The sequence below is a fragment of the Equus asinus genome, chromosome 20 (assembly GCF_041296235.1).
Source record: "Equus asinus isolate D_3611 breed Donkey chromosome 20, EquAss-T2T_v2, whole genome shotgun sequence".
Classification (NCBI taxonomy): domain Eukaryota; kingdom Metazoa; phylum Chordata; class Mammalia; order Perissodactyla; family Equidae; genus Equus; species Equus asinus.
The window spans coordinates 40,388,370-40,410,407 of NC_091809.1; the positions used below are offsets into that span (position 1 = coordinate 40,388,370).

Here is a 22,038-nt window from a genome sequence, read left to right on the forward strand (position 1 = left end):
AATCCATGTCTCAATGATATTTATGAGAGAAAATTCCATAGGGAAATGGCAGCAAAGGCCTTGGGATAAGAAATGTCAATAGAATCCTGCTAAATATATGGATACATGGATATATGTTTATATATATATATCCAACATATAGATATATTTTGAGGATATATATATATTTATGACAGGTGAGCTAAGATTAAACATATCAATTAATACAATGTAATAGCCAATGACTGAGACTAATAAATCATCCTTGTGTTATTTCTTATTACAAGAATATTCTTCTTTCTAGCATTTTCTTTATGGCAACACTAACATCTTTATTCCGTAGGCTATAGATGAGGGGATTCAGCATGGGCACAACAATAGTGTAAAACACAGAGGACACTTTCCCTTGGTCCATGAAGCTGACTGATGATGGCTGCAGGTACATGAAAGCAGCAGATCCAAAGAAAACAGCAACAGCCAAGATGTGAGAGCTGCACGTGCTGAAGGCTTTGGACCTGCCCTTAGTGGAGCGAATGTGGAGGATGCTGGCAATGATGAAGATGTAAGAGCTAAGGATGGTCAGGCTCGGGGCAAGGATATTAATTGCACTAAAGATTAGAATCAGTAATTTGTTGACATAGGTACTAGAACAGGAGAGTTTTAAGAGGGAAAGAAGATCACAGAAATAATGGTTGATCATATCAAATTTGCAGAAATGAACTCTAAACATGCAGCCTGTATGAGCAAATGCACAAATCAGGCCTATAATATACACTCCTAAAATCAGGGAGAAACAGGCCTGATGAGACATGATAACATTGTAAAGCAAGGGGCTACAGATGGCGACATAGCGGTCATATGCCATTGCAGCTAACATGTAACACTCCGAGATAGCAAAAACGAGGAAGAAATAGAGCTGAGTCATGCATTCAGGGTAGGAGATAATGTTCTTCTCTGTCACAAAGTTCCCCAGCATTTTGGGGGTAATGACAGTAGAATGGCAGAAGTCAATGAAGGACAAGCTGCTGAGGAAATAGTACATGGGGGTGTGCAGGTGAGAAGTGAGCCCTATTAGTGCGATCATGCCCAGGTTCCCCACCACTGTGACCACATAGATTCCTAGGAAGAGGAGGAAGAGGGGCAGCTGGAGTTCTGGCTGTTCTGTTATCCCAGCGAGGATGAACTCAGTCACTGTGGAATGATTTCCTGCTGCCATTTTCCTTTGGAGAGTTTCTGCAGAGGAGAGAGGAAAACACGGTTGTTGGAAGAACTTCATTATTCTTCTCTATTTAGAGTAGGGTGCCCCATAAAGATGTTTCATGGATTAGGTATCCTCTTGGTCTATGTCATCAATTAATTATGGGTCAATTTATGTAAGTAAAATTTATCTTGATTCAATATTTATTAAGCCTCATTTTCAAATATAATAAATGCATTTCATATAAAAATAGTTTAGCCATGTTTATAATCATTGAAAACATTAAGAGTGTCTACTTCCTATTTTAAACATTTTAATGATTATTGAATCAACATTTATAATTAAGACTCTCAAACTTAAATATTAAAGAAGCCAATATCAATGAAGAAAACTGGTTGAGTGACAACTTGGGAGAGTAAACTCTGCCTAAGGGTAGTAGGAGTCTTTAATAACCTGCAATTTTCTGGCAGAGGTGAACAGAGACTTTATTATTTTTTGACATTTCAGTTTTTAAAATAATTATCATAAATCTAAATTTCTTCATAAAACTTCAGATTTTCAAATCTTATTAACATGAAACAACACCTACAACAATCATTGTACAAATCTACCACGTGGATTGAACCACAGTTAGCGGGTTCTGGTCTCTGGACCAAGTACTTCTGCCTTTGCTTGAGAGAAGCACTATGAGTAACAGTTAAATGGACAGGCCTTAAAGGCAAAGTGCCTGTGTTCATATTCTGATCCCATCATTTACCAGCTGATATCTTTGGACAAGTAAAACAACTTCTTTTTGTCTTGACTTCTGAGTCTGCAAAAGAGAGATAATGTTCTCTACCTAGAATAAAATCAGGAGAGACTTATCCATCAGAAAGAGCACGATCATTACTGTGATTTCATTATTACCTATTAACATTTTATCAGTTGGAAAATATGCTACAATTGCTCACTTCAAATTACAGAAACAGAAATCTTAATATTACAATTGTAAGGATTCTCTTTCATCTTTTGCACAAAGCAGAGGCATCCTATTAGCAAAACAGAATTACAAATGTGATTCCTTATTCTGTTAAATGGAAAACTGATGATTTAATCATTCTACACACCAAAGTAAAATTTTCAAATGGATTAGAGTTGAATTATAAAAATATAGGAAATATAGAAAATCTAAAATTTTTATCTCATATCCGCACTAAAATAAACCTGAATGCATAGATCTGAGCACAAAGGCTAAACTATAAAACATCTAGAAGAAAATCTCTGAGATAATAGAGTAGTTTAAGATTATTTTTTATAAAGGACATACATGCACACACAAAAATAAAACAAAAATAAAACCTTAACAAACAAGTAAAACAAGTAAACATAAAAATGTTTAAATTGTACTTCATCAAAACTAAAAACTACTCTTCAAAAGACACCATTAAGAAAATGTAAAGGTTAGCCCAAGGCAATACATATATCTGACAAAGGGCTTTAGTCCCAAAAAGGTAAGTAATATTTACAATTTTTAACATAAATACAAGTAAATTTAAAGAGTTTAAAATATCTGAACATATACGTCACAACAAATGTATATGAATAATCAATAAGTAAATGAAAATATGCCAAATGTCATTAGTCATCAAGGAAATGAAAATTAAAACCATAATGAGACCTCTCTACATACCTATATTGGAATAGGTAAAACAAACCAACCAAAAACCCCTGGAAATACCAATTGTTGATGAGAAGCAACTGGACTTGTCATACAAATCTGATGAGGGGATATAAAACTTTTCAACCATTTTGGAAAACAGCATGTCAATTTCTTGCAAGTTTAAATGAACATTTACTATCCAATCCAACAATTTTACTCCTCAGTATTTATCCCCAAAGAAGTGTAAACATTTGTAAACATAAAGGCTTGTACAAAAATGTGCATGGCAGATTTATAAATAAAATTTCAAAACTGGAAACAACCCAAATGTATGTTCATCAACTGATGAATAGATGAATGAGTTGTGGTGTACATACATACATACATATTTACATATATATATGGAAAGAGAGAGAGAGTTGGAATACTATTCAGCATTAAAAAAGGAATATATCAAAAATACATGCAATAACAGAAATCTCAAAAACATTATGTTTTTTGGAATAAATTGCACAAAGTTTAGCGAAATATTTGGAACTCTTCACCAGTGTAGCAAACTAGACCTGTGGTTTTGTTTTCTTTGAGAGTTTTTAACAAGGTTTTGGATTTACTTCATAGGTATCACTGATTCAGATTTCATTTTCCTTCTCTGCTTTTCTAAGTTGAAATTTCAACATATTCATCCACTTTGAAAATTCTCAAATGTGTTGCATTAGATTTTTCATAATGATTTCTTTACTATTTACAAAAAATTGTAGACTATGCTGAGATTTCTGCTTATTCATTTCTGAAATCGGTAAACTATGGTTCTCTTTTTCATCTTGATTTCTCGTTCTACAAATATTCCAAATTTATTAATTGGTTCAAGTAAACTAACTTCTCACTATGCTGATTTTATGAATTATATATTTATTTTCTATTAAATTACTTCCAGTAACTTATTTTATTCTTTATGCATTTGTTTGGTATGATTCTCTGTTATTATCCTAACTTCTTAAAGTGGAAACTTAAATCAACATCTTCGAATTTTATTTTTTCTAACATGTAAATATAAGTTATCAATTTCTCTCTAAGCCCATTTTAGCTGTATCTCCTGTTTTCATATATCAAATCTATGATATCATTCAGTTCAAAATATTTTACAATTTTTGTTCTATTTTTTTCATTGTCCCATGGATTATGTGGAAGTGAATTATCTACACAATAGGTGGGATTTTTTTTAAGCTATTCCTGTTTTTAAATGCCTGTCAATTTCATTGTGGTTAATGAACATACTCTGAAATATCTAAATTACTGAAAATTGCTAAGATATCTTTATAATAAAGCATATGATCAGTTTTTATAAATATTCCCAATGTGTTTTAAAATATGTTATCTGTTTTTGAGGGCCCTGTGGTGTGTATATTTCAATTATGGTCACTTCATTAGTTATGTTGTTTAGATTTTGCATATACCTAGTGATTATTTTGTCTGTTGTTCTAATGGCTATTGAGATAGGCATGTTAATGTCTCCCACTAAAGTTTCTGATTTGCCTGTTTACCCTTTTAGTTGTTCAAACTTTGAATTAAACCCTTTATCATTATTGAATGGCCCATTTTATATTTTCTAATGTTTCTTGGTTAAAGCTTCTTGTCTGATATTAGTGTATTGTCACAATGTTTCTTTTTTTAATTTTTCTTTTGAGGAAGATCAACCCTGAGCTAACATCCATGCCCATCTTCCTCTACTTTATATGTGGGATGCCTGCCACAGCATGGCTTGATGAGCCATGTACCCAGGATCTGACCTGGTGAACCATAGGCCACCGAAGCAGAATGTGTAAACTTAAATCACTGCACCATGGGAAGGCCCCCACAATGGATATTTTTCATTAGAGTTTGTGCACCATGTTGTTTTCCATCCATTTGGTATCTCTCTGTATTTTTTGAAAGAAGCAACACATGAAATAATCATTTTAAAATAGTGTTACATAAAATAGCAGCAAGTTAGCATAAAATGACTAGTAAAAAATTCAACGAAATATGTGTGATGCTTATATCCTGACTTAATTCTAAGAGAACCTAGAGAAACGTCAGTTGCTCAATATGAATATGACACAGAGAGTTCATCATTATTTCATACAAGCAAGTGGCATAGGCTCTCATAAGCTTATGGGTAAGAGTCCTGCGGGCTGGTTGCTTTACAGTCAGATGTGGAAAGACCATATCTGAACACAAAGAGTGTTTATTAATTCAGGGATTTCTCCATATGGTTGACCATCAGAATCATCTAGGAAGATTATAGTATTTACAAAAAATGATGAATGTAAGAACATAAACATGATTAAAAGGAGAGACAAATGTTCCTTAATCATCCTCTCTATGCTCTTAATTCTGCTACCAAGAAATAATACAATCTCTGTAGAATAGCTCTGAAAAACAGTTTCTTTCTACTTCTGAAAGTTACTTCCACAACTCTAAATAATTTGTTCATATTTCTATTTCCAGAATTATCAACTTTGAACATGAAATCAACTTTCCAGATTACATGTGGAGTTACTTTATTTTATTTATGTATTTTTGTTGTTGAGAAAGCGTCACCCTGAGCTAACATCCGTTCCCAATCTTCCTCTTTACATGTGGAGTTACTTTAGTTAACTGGTATCATTACCTCTTCTTCCATTCTGATATCTCATAGTTGTCTTCTATTTTAGATATTAATAGCCTTTGGAATTTTAAAAATTTTCTCAAAAACTATTCATCAACTTTCGAAATCCTCTCATTTGGAGAGATTTTGTTTGTTTGTTTAATATATATTTCCTACCCCTATATTAGACACTGTGAATCAGAATCTCTGAGGGTGTGGTTTAGAGATCTGAACTTTCTAAAAATAAAAGAAAACACACAAAGCTATCACGGTAATTCTGATGATTGTTTGGGAACAATTGGATTAAGAAATTAAAGTCAGTCTAGTAGTTCAAGTGAAGAATTTCAGAACTTTCTCTCTCTTGCAGTTTCTCTCTCTCTCTTTTATTGAGCCAAACTTACTGAGAGACAACAAAGTGCCAGATACTGAGCTGAAGTCTAGAGATATAAAAAATAAAATGGCACATTCCTTGCTCTAATGGAACTCACAGTCTAAGTTCTATTCTACTCTGTTACATATGAGTACTATGGAATTAGTACTCATAATCTCTGTGAAATGTTCCTTATCTGAGTTCAGCTTAGATTTAGAGATTGGCAATCCCCCCAAGTATGATGTACACCCTGAGGTCAACAGTATTCCCACCTTGCTGTAACTTTAGCACTAAATAACGATAAGAACCAGGAAAATGAATCCAGATCCTGAAAATAGTTCAAACGAACAAATTAAAAGTTAGCAGAGAAAATAATTAACTTCTAGTCTTAGTTTTAAAAAATAATTCTTCACATACATGATATCTGGTTTGAATGCAATTCCAATGAAAACAAAATAGGCATATTCCTTGTGAACTCAATAAAGCCCACAGAATAGTGGATGATGAAAAAGCAATGGGAGATTTTGATGTTATCTGTAAAAATACTAGACTATGATGATTAGTAATCTACATAAGATCGATAACATAGATTCCCAACTCATGTGCCGTGGAAATGAAATGTGATGAACAAATCACAATGGTGCTGTATTATTTATTCTTAGCCCTGAGGTCCTGGGGATAAACTTGTGACATCCAGAGCCTCTTAGTTGGTCACTGGTAGCCACAAACTCTTTCATCCATTTACCCCATTATCCATAACAATATTACCGTTGTCTATGTGTGCTAGGAAGTTAGGAAGTACTGTTCTATACTTCTCAAATTATATCTGGAGTTCAGTATTTAGCTATGGATGTCTTTGTGAAGGAGGGATGCTGAGAAGATGGAAGACATAGAAAAGCTGTCAAAAGCTTGAAAAATATTTGAAGGTAATGGGATAACTTGCAGGCATATTTATATATCCTAAGGGAAGCAAAAGTGAGAGAGTTTATTTTGTGTATGGTGTTTGAAAGATTTACAAATACACTTTTAATCAATGTCAGGAAAAGTATTCTAACATTTGAGCTTTTAGAAATGGAATGAACTGCTTATTCTTCTCCTGAAATGCACTCAACCATAAACCAGATGATGATTCACGTACACTGGAGAAAAGATCTCCTTAATTCATTTTAGGATAAAATACAAAAATCTGCACTCTTTTGACCCTCTCAAACACTCTTAGTTTTTGTAATCTTCCTGCCACAGAACGCTTGCCTTATCTCCAGAATATGTCAGGTTTTCCCTACTATTTGCCTTTTTATTTGCTCTTCTTTTCACATGAAATAGTCTTACCACCTCTTTCTCTCTGTTGTCTAGTAAATATTTTTTTTTCTTTTCAAATCTCATTTAGAATTGAAATCATCATGGAAACATTCTCCAATTCCTTTTAATTGATTGGATCTTCTAAATACAGAAAACAGTCATTTCTGAGCAGCACGTTTTCAGACTGAGCTATGATGAAAGCCAGATGATGGACCAATCAGAATTACTCTCCTCTGTACCCTAAGTAACTAGCACAGTGTTTGGCACATTATATAGGATTAAAAAAAAGTATTTTATGAATAATTCAAAAATCAATATATTGAGGAATATTTGCCTGAATTTTTACATTGATTATTTACAGACCTAATATTCTCAATTCAGAAGTGTGAAATGAACACACTCACCTTTCTTCTTCCTGGAAACCTCAGTGTGAAATTTTATTTACAACTTGTTTTCTTTGACTAAGGAGAGAATAGCACTAATGTTGATGTTGTGAGATGCACATATCCGACACTCTGCTGTCTTTAGTGCTGGGAAGGCAGGCACAGCCCTGGGTCTCAGAGTCACTTTTGAACCTGCTCTGCATCACAAGTCAGTATCTCCAACTGTACGTAAATTTTCAATTTGTGTTTCTCCAGCTTCAACATAGCAAACATTCTCACCCTTCACAGTCCCCTGAGCAGTTCTGATTGCTGTGCTATGAAGGTGTGTCCTTGACTTAGATATGCCAGACCCCAAATAACTTGGAGAGAAATACTCTCCAAGGATTTCCATTTCTCAGAGAACAAGCCCTTGAGAAAAGAAGCAATTACAGTTGAAATTTCCCAGTTATCTAGCTTTATCCTTCAAGAGGGGTTCTTTGTCAATCCTGAATTACCAATTAGTGCTAACGATTTGATCACAGGATCACCTAAGGACTTATTTTAATGCAGATTCTGATCCAATGGTGTGAGTGGGGTTTGAGAGATTGAGATTCTGCATTTCTTACAAGCTCCTAGCCAAGGTTATTGGTTCACAGTCCACACTGAATAACTGGTTTTAGAGGACCATGGCACATTCTGAAAAGTTATCTTACCTTTAATAGGGCTAGAAATGTTTAAATAATGAACTAAACCACTTGTTTCCTTGTATGAAAATATGTTTAATTTATTTTCTGTATAAATAGGTAATACATTTACTCGATTCAAAAGTGAAATCTATACATAATTAGATTTTGGAGTTTGGGGGTAAGAATTCAAAATATTGACGTAATATTTACCCTTTTGAGGACTTCACTATTAATATTCTACTTAATAAATTGTATATTTAAAAAATACTTTGTTATTAAGCACCTATGTTTCATAAGCCTTCTTCTTTCTTGTGTGTTTTCACTTTTTTTTTCCAAAACAAGAGTAATTAGAAACACTCTTGGATTAGTTTGAATCAAGGTAAACTGAAAATGACACATCAAGGAAGTTGTGGTAAGCCATGGCTGCTAGATCAGGTGTAATTCTCTTTACAGCTGTTTAGACTTGGGTTACATTAGTGTCTCTCAATTTTGGATGCATATCTAAAATGATCAAAGAAATCTTATTTTCCTTTTATTTCAATACACAGTGTGTATCCCATATCAATTAAATCAAAATCTTAGAGTCTGAGGTCAGTTATCAATATTTTTTAAAAGTTCTCAATATTTAATATGCACAGGAATAACCTAGAGATCTTGTTCAAATGTGGTTTCTGATTTAGTAAGTCTAGTACATGGCTTGAGACTATACATTTTTAACAAACTCTCAGATTTTGCCACTGCTACTGGTCTATGGACCACTCTGAGAAACAAGGTGTTAGATGATCTCTTGTTTTGAAGACCTTTGTTTATAATTGTTTCAGATTCAAGCAAGGTCCTTCATGACCATGCATCAGAAAGCTGCTTTTAGCTATGGAATTACAGTGGCTGCATGATTCTAAGAGACTGTTACTTCTTTGTGCTGAATAAAAGAAGTGACAAAGAGAGTTAGAGCCTGGTTGAGGTCAGAAATAGAAAAGACATAAACATACCTTTTGATAAGTGATTGTACAATAATGAAAACTACTAAGAAACTCATGGAAGCTATTCTTTCAATTCTGTCAGAGTATTTGTTCTGATTCAGGAGAGAATATATATATATATGTATAATATATATTCTCTCTCTATATATGTATCTATATTATATATATATATATGAAGACACACACACATGTATATGAAGAAATATATATATATTATAGGTACTATAGATGTATGAAGAGAGAGACACAGAGAGAGAGAGTTTGAATTTGACCGAGTCTTATGTGATCCAATTTCTTTGCTGTGAATTATTACCTAGTTAGTGAGCTCTATCTTGAGAATTCTACATTCATCCATCCTTTTATTTAGTAATTCAAACTAGAAACTTGCCTTCATCCTTATGCATTCTTCTACTTACAACTCATTTCTATTTAGCCATCTCTGAGCAATCCACCCTTTCACAAAACTCTTGAGAGTCTCCTTTCTTTCTAGTTTCACTATCACTGGTATGCAATATCTTGCTTAGAACAATAAAATTACTGCTCCCCATCTTGGATTCTGCTTTATTCTCTTTCGATCCATCTTCCACACCAACTTAGGTGTAATATTACTTCACTAAAGTAGTTATATCTTACAGTGACCCAGAGGTAATTCATGAACTGTCTTCTGTCTACTTTTCTATTTTTGTAGCTTGATCATATTACCCTAAATATGATATGATTTTCTGGATCTTCACATTACCTTTCACTGAGTCTGTATTTTCTGTGTGAGATCAAGTCCCAGTAATTCAAGGGTCAACCCACCAAGACTCTCTTTGTCCATTGTTGGTCCATTTGTGTCTGTTGGACAGAGCATTGGGTTAGTAATCATGCCTAAGACAAGAGTTATGATTGTAGCATTTTTCATTTCCTTTGTAGGACCGATGAAAATTAAGTCAAATAAATATGAGGGCTCTTTGAGAATTAATGTCTGACATCAATGAATGGATGTATCATGGAGTACGAGGGTGATAAAGATATAGTATACATTTTTGTCCTATATTTGGCAACTACAGGTAAACACCTCAGCTTGTTATATCAGGTGAATAACATAGCACACTATCCAAAGAAAACTGATCTGGCATAAAGAATAAGATAGTTTGAATTGGGAGGAGAGAGAAGACAACCGAATATTTAGAATATCCTGTGAATTCATAGTTACAAGATGTTAAATGTACAGAAGCAGAAATGCAATATGAGAGAAGGGAAGAGATGTTTTAAAGAAAAACTTAACATGAAATGAAAAGTATTTGTAAACTATAAAGCAAAACAGCATGAAGGGCATGAAAGTGATACAACTTAGGATATTTGGCTTTCATGAGCAGTTGCTTCATAAATAACTGCAGAATTATTGATATAAAAATAAGACAATGTTGTTTGATCTGCTTGTATACAAATTGTAGCTATCAAGTATAATAATTTCAGTCTCTGTACTGTGTGTCCACAATGAGACTATACCGAGTTTCCATTTTTGCTCTTTTTTGCCTCCACTAGAATAGTATTGAAAGATTTTGATTCATTACACCAAATGAAATAAAAAAGTGAAAATACCATTGAAGACACCTGGAGGAAAGCAGCACAGTCATATATGGACTGGGGATGCTTGATGTGTAGAAGAGAGTTCTCAGAAAGTTCTTAGACCTACCCACAATTATCTGGGTACAAAGTCCCACTTTGAATAAAATAGTGGGTCCCAGAGCCAAACTTTCTAGGCTGATAATTTATTATGTTTGAGACCCTGGGCATTTATTCAGACTAAATAAGTTCTAATTTCTTTAGTTTTCAAAGGGAAATAATACTAGGGCTTGCTTTGAAGGAATACTGTAAAAATTAAATAAAGTTATCCATTTAAAGTGTTAGACATAGTGCTTAATATTTCATAAAATCTTAATGATATAGTTTACTATTATTATATCATCATCATAATCATCATTGTTCCTGTTTGTATTTTTTGAGGTAACACTGGTTTATAACATTATATAAATTTCAGGTGTACATCACTATATTTCAGTTTCTGTGTAGACTACATCATGTTAACCACGCAGGGACTAATTACCATCCATCACTTTACACGTGCACCCAGTAACCCCTTTCACCCTCCTCCCTCCTCCTTCCCCTCTAGTAACCACAAATCTAATCTTTTTCTCTTTATGTTTGTTTCTTCTTGTCATTGTTGTTTTTATCTTCTATTTATGAGTGTGATCATTCCATGTTTGACTTTCTCTCTCTGACTTATGTCACTTACCATAATACCCTCAAGTCCATCCTTATTGTTGCAAATGGCAAGATTTCATCTTTTTTAATAACTGAGTGGTACTCCATTGTGTATATGTACCACATCTTCTTTATCCATTCGTCCAGTGATAGGAACTTAAGTTGTTTCCAAGTCTTGGCTATCGTGAATAACACCACAATCAACATAGGAGTGCATATATCTTTATGAATTTGTGTTTTCATTTATTTGGATAAATACTCAGCAGTGGAATAGCTGAATCAAATCGTAGTTCTATTCTTAACTTTTTGAGGAATCTCTGTACTGTTTTCCATAATGGCTGCACCAGTTTTCATTCCTACCAGCAGTGTATCAAAGTTCCCTTTTCTCCACTTCCTCTCCAACACTTGTTATTTCTTGTCTTAATTATAGCCATTCTGACAGGCTTAAGGTAATATCTCATTTTAATTTTGATTAAATCCTTTAGTTTTTGTTTGTCTGGAAATCTCTTTATCTCTCCTTCCATTCTGACTGATAACCTTGCAGGGTAGAGTATTCCTGGCTGTGGGTTTTTTTTTCTTTTCAGCACTTTAAATACATCATGCCACTCCCTTCTAGCCTGTAAGCTTTCCTCTAAGAAGTCAGCTGATAGCCTTACGGGGTTTCATTTGTATGTGACTTGGTGCCTTTCTCTTTCAGATTTTAGGATTCTCTCTTTATCTTTAGTTTTTAATATTTTAATTACAATGTGTCTTGATGTGGACCTCTTTGGGTTCATCTTGTTTGGTGCTCTCTGTGCTCCCTTTACCTGTGTGGCAGTCTCCTTCCTTAGGTTAGGAAAGTTTCCATCTATTATTTCTTCAAATAGATTCTCCTCCCCTTTGTCTCTCTTCTCCTTCTGGGACATCTATAATACGGGTGTTAGTGCACTTGATGTTGTCCCAGAGGTCTCTTAGACTGTCCTCATTCTTTTTAGTTCATTTTATTTTTTCTGTTCAGCTTAGGTGATTTCCTCTACTCTTTATCCAGTTCACTGATTCTTTCTTCTGTATTATCTACTCTACTATTAATCCCCTCTAGTGAATTTTTCATGTCTATTATTGTGTTCCTCAGTTCTAATTGGTTATTTCTTTTTTTTTTTTTTCCAAGATTGGCACCTGGGCTAACAACTGTTGCCAATCTTTTTTTTTTTTTTTTTCCTGCTTTATCTTCCCAAATCCCCCCTGTACATAGTTGTACATCTTAGTTGCAGGTCCTTCTAGTTGCAGGATGTGGGATGCCGTCTCAACGTGGCCCGACGAGCGGTGCCATGTCCGCGCCCAGGATTGAACCCTGGGCTGCCGCAGCGGAGCGCACGAACTTAACCACTCAGCCACGGAACCGGCCCCCTAATTGGTTATTTTTTATATTTTCCAATTCTTTGTTGAAGTTCTCATTGTATTTATCTATTCTTCTCCCAATATCAGTTGGCATCCTTATGACTATTAGTTTGTACTCTTTATCAGGTAGATTGTTTATCTCTGGTTCATTTAGTTCTTTTTCTGAAGACTTTCCTGTTCCCTTATTTGGAATGTATCCCTTTATCTCCTCATTTTGCCTATTTCTCTGTGCTTATATCTGTGTATTAGGTAGATCAGCACCATCTTCCAATCTTGGAGAAGTGACTATATGTAAGAGATGCCTTATGAATCACAGTTTCCTTCTCATCACCAGTTCCAAGTGTTCCAAGAGTGTCCCCTGTTCTGGCTACATGTGTCCTTCTGTTGAGGTGGGGTTGCTCTTACAGCAGGTGCATGAGTAGGGTAGGCTGTCCCTCTGCTGATTGATTGTAAGGCTCAGCTATGTGCAGCTGCTATGGTCCCTTCAATCACCTTATTGGGTGAGAGAGCCCCAACACTGTTGGCTGCAAGGTCTAATAGCACATTCCTGCTGCAGTTTTTCTGTTAAGTGAGTAGGCCTACAGTGTGGCTGGTTGCCAGGCTCAGAGGCTCACAATTGTAGGCCTCCAGTCTGCAAGGCTGTTATCTTCTCTCTCAGTAGTGCATCTGGGTGGGGCCAGCCTCAGGGGTGGCTGTACAAAATTTATTCAGGCATTGGAAGTTGGAGCAAATCCCCTATGTGGCTTTTTGAGAAGCACAAGTCTGCTGCAGCTGAAAAGCCCCAAATCTTGCAGGCTTACACACCCCATCCATGCAGTCCTGCCCCATGTGCATGCCAAGCCCCACTAAAGCAGACCCACATGCCCTATTCCACAGGTCCTACACGCTCTACCAACACAGGCCCACCCCTCACATATGCCCTTCCCCATTAAGGTGTATCTACTCACTCTGCTACAGAAGTCCTACACATCCCACCTATGCAGGCCCACTAGTTGCCTGAGGGCTTGCTGGTAGGTGTGCCCCATCCCTAGGGTGGGCTGCCTGCCCTGGCTGAGATGAATGAAATCAGTGCTCTAGATGAAGGAGATAAACCCTTGGGCTAACCAGCTGGGGGAAGAACTCAAATGGCATCTGCCAGTATCTGTGTCAGCATGCCTGTACAAGGTCAAAATAATGTCTGCTGCCAATCTCTCACTGTCTGAGGAGGTGGTCTTAGCCACCTCCTGCCTCCCTGAGATGTGCCCAGAGCCTGTCAAATGAGTCTGTTGTCACCAAAAGACTGTACCTTTCTTTCTGGTGACGTTGTGTTGCTTTCTGAAGTGAGTGAACTTGTGCATGGGCCCTTTAAGAGCAAGCCTTTCTTTGTCTTACATTTGATAGCTTTCCTAGGGGTGTTCCCTGTTGTTGTTAATAGACAGCAAAGCCACATATTTAGACAATCATCTTGGTTGTGGTGAGTTCAAAAGCTGCTTACTGTTGCAAAGCTCTCCTGCTTAGATACCCTGCTACTCTAGGGAACGATTTGTACCTTAAGATTGCTCCTGGCCTTGAAGCACTGCACGAGAATGTGGCTTTTTTTCTTCTCCACAAAGGAATTTCTGCCTCTTCCTGCTCAGTCAGTACTGTCCCTTGTTGTGGGGATTCTTCTCCTCCAGCTTCTGGTTCTCTCAGGGGTCATTGTTTCAATGATACTTGAAAATATGTTGTGTCCCTGGAGAAGCTGAGTTCAGAGTCCTCCTGTGGTACAATCTTCCCAGCAATCACTTTGTTGTTTGTACTTTTAACAAAAATATTTTAAGAAAAATAAACCCAGGTCGCCTTTAATCCTCAAGAGTCTTTTATGTTATTCTTAGTGTCGCCCGTACATAATCACTGTAATACAGGATCAAAAGAGGTGGCCTAGAGGGGAATTTTGGAGATCTGTTATATTGGTAAATGTCACACAACATCCAAAAATTTGAGCAATAAACTTAATAAATTACATATTTCAGCAAACCAAAGGCCTGTTCTGATATTACATCATGACATCGATGTTCTTCATGAACATTTTCTACTGTCTAGATCTTTTTTGAGGGCAAACTTGATATCCTTATTCCACAGACTGTAGATCAGGGGGTTCCGCATGGGCACAATGATGGTATGAAACACAGAGGACAGTTTCCCTTGGCCATGGAGCTCACAGATGATGGCTGCAGTACATGAATGCTGCAGATCCAAAGAAAACAGCAACATCTGAGATGTGGGAACTGCATGAGCTGCTGGCTTTGGACCTGCCTTCAGTGGAGCAAATTTGGAAGATAATATAGAAAGTAAAGACAGAGGATGCAAGGATAGTTAAGGCAGGAGTCAGAATGTTAAATATACTGATGACTAGAACCAACAATTCATTGATGTAGTTGCTGGAATACGATAGCTCCAAGAGTGGAAAGAAATCACAGAAATAATGATTAATTACATTGTTCTTGCAGAGAAAGAGTCTCAATATAAAGCCTGCATGGATTGTAGATCCAACGATGCCCAAAATATAAACTCCCACTGTGATCCAAAAGCAGATGTGATGATGGCATAAAGCAAAGGCTTACAGATGGCAAGATGGTGATTTTATCTCATTGCAGCCAACATATGACACTCAACTATATTAAAAACCATGATGAAATAGAGCTGAGTCAGGCATTCAGGGTAGGAAATGATGTTCTTCTCTCTCACAAAGTTCTCCAGCATTTTGGGGGTAATGACAGAGGAACAGCAGAGATCAATCAAAGACAAGCTGCTGAGGAAATAGTACATGGGGGTGTGCAGGTGAGAACTGAGCCCTATCAGTGCGATCATACCCAGGTTCCCCACCACTGTGACCACATGGATTTCTAAGAAGAGGAGGAAGAGTGGTGGTTGGAGTTCAGCATGTTCTGTTAGCCCAGCGAGGATGAACTCAGTCAATGTGGAATGATTTCCAGGGCTTATTATCCTTTCAGCAGGTTCTAGGTTTAAAAAAGAAAAATGAGGGTACCCATGAGTGTGTATGTGTGAAGGGGAGAATAATTCTGTGAAGATGATTATTTTATCTCTCATCAGAGGAGGTTCATAATGCAGGGATCTGTTGAGTCTTTTCTGCTATTCTGGGACAATCAATGATTCTGGTTGAAACAGATAAGGAATTATAGTCAGCAAAAACCTTACAATTGATATATTTCTTAAATTTTTATTGGAAAATATCTATTTCTGTATTTTTATTTTTTAATATTTTTTCTTTTAAGATTGGCACCTGAGCTAACATCTGTTGCCAATTGTTTTTTCTCTTTTATGCTTCTTCTCCCCAAAGCCCCCCAGTACATAGTTGTATATATACTAGTTGTAGGTCCTTCTAGTTGTGTTATGTCTGATGTCACCTCTGAACGGCCTGATGAGTGGTGCTAGGTCCACGCCCAGGATCCGAACCAGTGAAACCCTGGGCTCATAAAGCAGAGCACACGAACTTAACCACTCAGCAACAGGGCCAACCTCTTCTGTATTTTTAAAGTCAGTCAGAAAGAACATTACTACTGTTATCTCTGAAGACTCTTTTCTTTCCTCCCATATTCTATATGTATATATTAATATCATCCATGTAAAATTGCATAATATTTTCATTTCGCTCAGAATACATAACATTAGTGTATGCTTTCTATAATTAATAAACATATGATTCATAAGTCTGTGAAAAGTACTTATATTAGTCTGGGTTATTTTGTTACTAGAATTCCAAGTCAAAATATCTGATGGACTGGGCAACTACCAATATCATTTTACCTGAGATCTGGCTGCTCTGCATTTCCCAGCTCCCTTAACCCAAGCCTACTCCCACAGAAAGCAGGAATATAACTGCTGGCAGACATCCTGTTTATATCTCATCAGCTTTTCCAAGAGCAAGGAGCAATCATCTCTTGTTCAAATTTGGATAATCTCAGGGTCCATAATATCACGGCCTAGAATTAGGTCATGTATTCCTCCACTTTGACGAAGGGAGCAATGGACTATGATTAGTGAATGCAATTTGGACATCATTGTTGAAGTGATGGATGTCAGAAAACTAATCATAGTCCCAAAATATGAGAAAGGTTTAGGAAGTGAAGATAGACACTAGGTATGACTTATGTTGATATTTTTTTATAATGCTGTGTTTTGCACGTACTCTCTACAGAATTCAAAGATGGTGGAGATGTGGATTGGCAGAAAACATGCAAAACATAATTAGAAACTTTAGTTTAAATTCATACAAGTCAACAGGGTGATGTGTTTTTTTAAAAAAGGCCAATGTATCTTTAGATTTGCTAAAAAACACATAGATTCTAGAAAATGGAAATTCATATTCTTGCTTGATACTCAAGCAATAGTTGGATTAGTGTTTTCACTTTGGGAAAAATACTTTGTGTGATATAGAAATACTGTACAATTTCAGAAAAATGATCTAGAAATCTGTCATTTTAGAATGGCTAAAATAACAGGATATTTCTCGAGTAAAGCAAAAATTCACGTAGCACATGACAGTTATCTCAATGTTCAACATTTTTCTTTCAGAGATATTGGCCTCATGCTATAATGTCTCCAAGAAAGGGAAGTAAAACTAACTGCTTGAAACCACGGAGAGAAATATTTGCTTTCACAAAAAGATGAACATTCTAACCATCAGACATATCCTGATCTTAAAGTCAGAAATGTTTGAGCACAGCATGAATAAGCACTTACATAGCACATATTGTTTAAGGACACAAGCACCTAATGGGTTGTTGAATTAACTCATCTTTAACATTCCTTCAAGTTCCCATATTTCATGATTTCATAATTCTAATAGGTCTTGATATTAGATTACACAATAGTGGATTGAAACCTCAACTCAACCCCATACTTGCTGTGTGACCTTGGAATAACTATGTTCACTGTCCAACTATCTCAAAAGCAGAAATGCTAAGATCTTTTGCTTGTAAAAACTAAGTCAAGTGATGCCTACAAGTTGTTTAGCACAGTTCCTGATCTTGGTAAGAACTTAATAAATGTCGATGTTATTTTAATTTTAACGTATTGGTTTACTCTCTGATACATCTTTTATTTGACCTACATTTTTATTCCTGTAATGATGGCCAGAGTTTTAAATTTTTTTTCTTAGTACATGTTCTTGTTGCTTCTTTCCCCATGAATACATAAAATAATACAGAGATTTGGAATTACTTAGTAAATATTAACTTCCTGAAACTATTAATATTTTCTATGGTCTCCAAATAAAGTTCAAACCGATTTATTTGTCATTCAAATATTTATATCACCTAGCAGCAGAAGGAAAGTTTTCTTTTTTGTGTTCCAACAAGTATCACATAATTTAGCTATTTCAAAGAAGAGCATTTGGTAGATTCTCTTTTTTGACTCATCATATTCCCTTAGTTTTCTTTCATTCTGTCCCCCTCTGTCCTATATAATTTATTTAATAGTTAGGATCCTTTAGTTAAAGTCTGCAAAATCAAAGATCCAGTTAATAAGAACATTTTTATGTACCCATGAATATGTTTCTTATGTTTACATTTAGCATATACTTAATTCTGTATTAGTTATTATGAGTTATTTACTGGTTTTTCTTCTGTACTAGACTGTAAACTCAATACAGAGCTTTACACAGTCTTATTTACAAGTATCAATAATTATCTGTTTTAAATAAGTTATTGCAAGAAGCCTAGTGATATGTTAACATAGACTCGATATAAGTGAACAAAGCCCTCACATTGTCTCAGTTGAAATGAGAAGACAAAGAAGTGTTTATCATAATTTTATTCAGCAAGGGAAAGGTAGATGATCAGGGAAACTTTGCCTATCAAGGTGTATGAATATTAGAGTGAGGGCAGGAAGAGATAGATAAAAACTTGCATGCATCTCTAAGTGCACTGGGAAGGAACTAGAAGAGAGGACTCTAAAATTTTAAAAGTCAAGAACTAGGATTCAGACAAACCCCACTTGCTTCCTAAAACTTCAGCACTGTGTAGTTTTCTCTTCCATTTCTCTGAAGGGAAATGATTATGAAGATCCTGGTGAACAGTTCCTAGTACTAACCTGGCAGGACTCCTTGGTATTGAGGGGGTCATAGCCTAAAAGTCTCCAAGGCAATAATTTTAAATTGGTGGTCCTGATCTCTGATGAAGCCGATGATTCTCTGCGAAGGCTGGTTGATATGACATCGTGATTTTATACTCTGATTATTGACCCTAAGAAACTGATTAGGAGCAAATATGATAACGACTTCCCGTTAGAATCTTATCCCAGAAGTATTAACTCTTGGGAAAGGAAACTTTAAACTTGGGAAATGAAACAATTGAAATTTCCCTTTTCGCTCTTGGTTCTCAACTATTTAATAGTGCCACGTAAGTGTGATTCATTGTTCTTTTAGATTATGAATCAGAAACAAGGATGTGATATTTTTTGTTAGAACTCCAGTCAATTTCATGCCAAACGACTTAAAAGTTCAAAATTTCAGCAAATTTTTAAAACATACACTAAAGGAATGTTCTAAAGTGATTTCTGACCAGAGTAAATAGAAAATCATGGAAAATAACCTTTGCATGTAAGATCTAAAAGTTTTTATTTTCATTGACCTCTAATAACTGTATTTAGATACCATGATATACTCATAAAACAGTAATTCTTGGAATATTTTAACTTGGTGGCTGAATGAAAGCATCAGCTGGATATTTCCATAACCCTATGAGAAGTTCCAACAAGCCTAACAAGGAAGTTGATGACTTTATTTTCCTCGAAAATTAAAAGGGGAATGTTGAGGAACAACATAGAGATTCATGTGTTATAGAGATTGTTTTAGTTCTATACAAATATTAAATTATTTTGTTTGGAAACAAAAATTGCATTTAATAATATCATTCAAAGTATTCATTGAATGTTATATCGTTTTTGAGATAATAATTATAAATCTTGTTAAATTTATTTTTTCTTGCTTTCAATATAATTGATGTATAAAATTGTGTAAATTTAAGTTGTACAACATGTTGATTTGATAAACTTACATGTTGCAAAATGATTACCACCCTATCGTTAGCTGTCACCATGATGTCACATAAGTACCATTTTTTTTCAGTAATGAGAATATTTAAGATTTACTCTCTTGGAAACTTTGAAGTATGTAATACAGTATTATTAACTATAATTACCATGCTTTACATTAGATCCCCAGAACTTATAACTGAAGTTTGTACCTTTCGACTAACTTCTACCCATTCCCCTGATAACCACTTGGTAACTGTCTTTTTACTCTCTGTTTCTAGGAGTTCAGCCTTCTGACTTGTTTCATTTAGCCTGTTGCCCTCCAGGTCCATCCATGTTGTAGCAAATGGCAGGATTTCCTTCTTTCTCATGGCTTAATATTTCATCGTACATATATATACCACATCATTTAGGTTTTCTCCATATCTTGGCTAAAAGAAATATTTTATAATGCTTTAAATGATTGTTAGATATGAGAATTTAATGTTTTTTAAAGGCAGATTTGCAAATTTCTGTGAAAAGGGCAAAAAGCTTCGAACAGAATAATTCACAAATTCTATGAAAAATGTGCTCATCAATTTTATCAAACCTTAGGACAAGAAATATGGAATAACGTAAGACACAATAGTTGTCCTCAAGAATTTGACAATTTTGATAAAGATAATATCCACAAGTATGCATTAACAGTAAACAATACCCGAAAAACATTATTATAGTATGTATGATGAACCAGAGAGTGCCTAATAATAGCCTGGAATGGTCATAAATGCATGAAATTAAACACTTCTGTTTGTAGCTGTGTAAAATTGAAAGTTGTGTAAATTTGGAAGGGAGAATGGAGTCAAGATGCCCTTTCCATATGGGAAAGCAGCATAAATGAAACAAGGTCGTAGGAATGAACGCAGCATTGTTGGGATCTTATAGGAACTACCCCACCCAGATGACACACAGCTTTCTAGGAGAGCTTAAAAGTTAGCAAAATATTAATATATTTTATTTATGCACTACACATTTTATTTTAATCACATTTCACATTATTTTTCTTCTTAGACACAATGCTAAATTCAAATGTTAAGCTCTAGGGAGAACAACATAGCACTGTCTATGGCTAAATACAAGTATTTGAAAGCATGGAAGAAACCGCTACTAATTCCTAATTTTCATTCTCCCTTTTTATCTCAATAATAAATGCCTTGAATCTTAGTTTGTCAATATAGCTAAACAGATAACTGTGGTATTTCTTAGCCCCTCTTATAGCTATGCTTGATCATATGATAATGTCCTTACGAAAGAGAAATTGGTGGAAGTGAGATCTGTCACTTCTAGGTAGTGTTCTTCAAGTAAGGGAATATTCCCTTCTCTTTCCATATCTTTCTTTATGAATAGTGGGTGGTGGAGATGAAGGATGAATCTGGAGCTATTACCTGAAACCAAAAGATGGAAGCTCTGTGTTGTAGCCGTAAGAGCAACAATTAAAAGAAGCTTGTGTCCCTGATAAGCCACTGTACCGGCCCTTAATCATCATCTGGTTTAAGACACCACGGTGCACGTGTATATCTGTGTGTGTGTGTGACACACAGCCAGACCTAATTTTAAGTAATTCAGAAGATAAAAAATGATTCTGTCTAAAGTCCACACTTGACATACAGATGATACTTAGAAATGCTAATTATGTGAGAAACTGTTTCTTTATGAAATTAATATCTGCTGTATCAGAGTTAATGAAAGAGAAACTCTGTATGACAACATTCTCCAAGTTCACCATAGTGCCTGTTGTTAGAAGACATCGACTCTGTCATGCTGTTTGCAATTACTAAAGCACTTCATATGTATTTGTCTGTAATGGTACTTAAGAAATCCTACGTATTTGCTACTTTTTTCTCATTTGTAGTAGGTCTCCTTCTTCAAGGTATTCTGTCCGTCTTATTTGTGGCAGAGCTCCTTCTCCATTTTGGAATCTGATATGTATTATATTTTAATAGCATGTCTTCCACGAGTTCTCAGAATCACTAGAGACAGTTCGGATATTTTTTATCCTTCTTAATACTCCTTAGCAGTTTAAATGCACAAATAGATGCTCAGAAACAGAAAAAATTCTCATAAATAGTCATTTTTATCTATCACCGATCAATGTGAAAAAAATTACTAAATGTTGATTTTTTAATGCCTAGAGTAATAAAATAAGAATTACACATGAGAGTTCTGGTTCAAGATGGCAACAAAGGAAGATCAAAAATTTGCTTCATCCCATGGCCACA

General features: G+C 35.3%; 1 protein-coding gene and 1 pseudogene across 1 annotated transcript; both read right to left on the reverse strand.

Moving 5' to 3' along the window:
* Positions 1-259: 259 nt before the first annotated feature.
* LOC106836015 (olfactory receptor 8G1) lies at positions 260-5,794 on the reverse strand. The gene is made up of 2 exons (XM_014848624.2): positions 5,770-5,794; positions 260-1,236 (listed from the first exon to the last, which is right to left on the reverse strand). The coding sequence occupies exon 2, from the start codon at positions 1,193-1,195 to the stop codon at positions 260-262; it is 936 nt and encodes a 311-aa protein (XP_014704110.2). The 5' UTR covers positions 1,196-1,236; positions 5,770-5,794.
* A 9,009-nt stretch (positions 5,795-14,803) lies between these two features.
* LOC106835973 (putative olfactory receptor 8G3) lies at positions 14,804-20,151 on the reverse strand (annotated as a pseudogene).
* Positions 20,152-22,038: the final 1,887 nt, after the last annotated feature.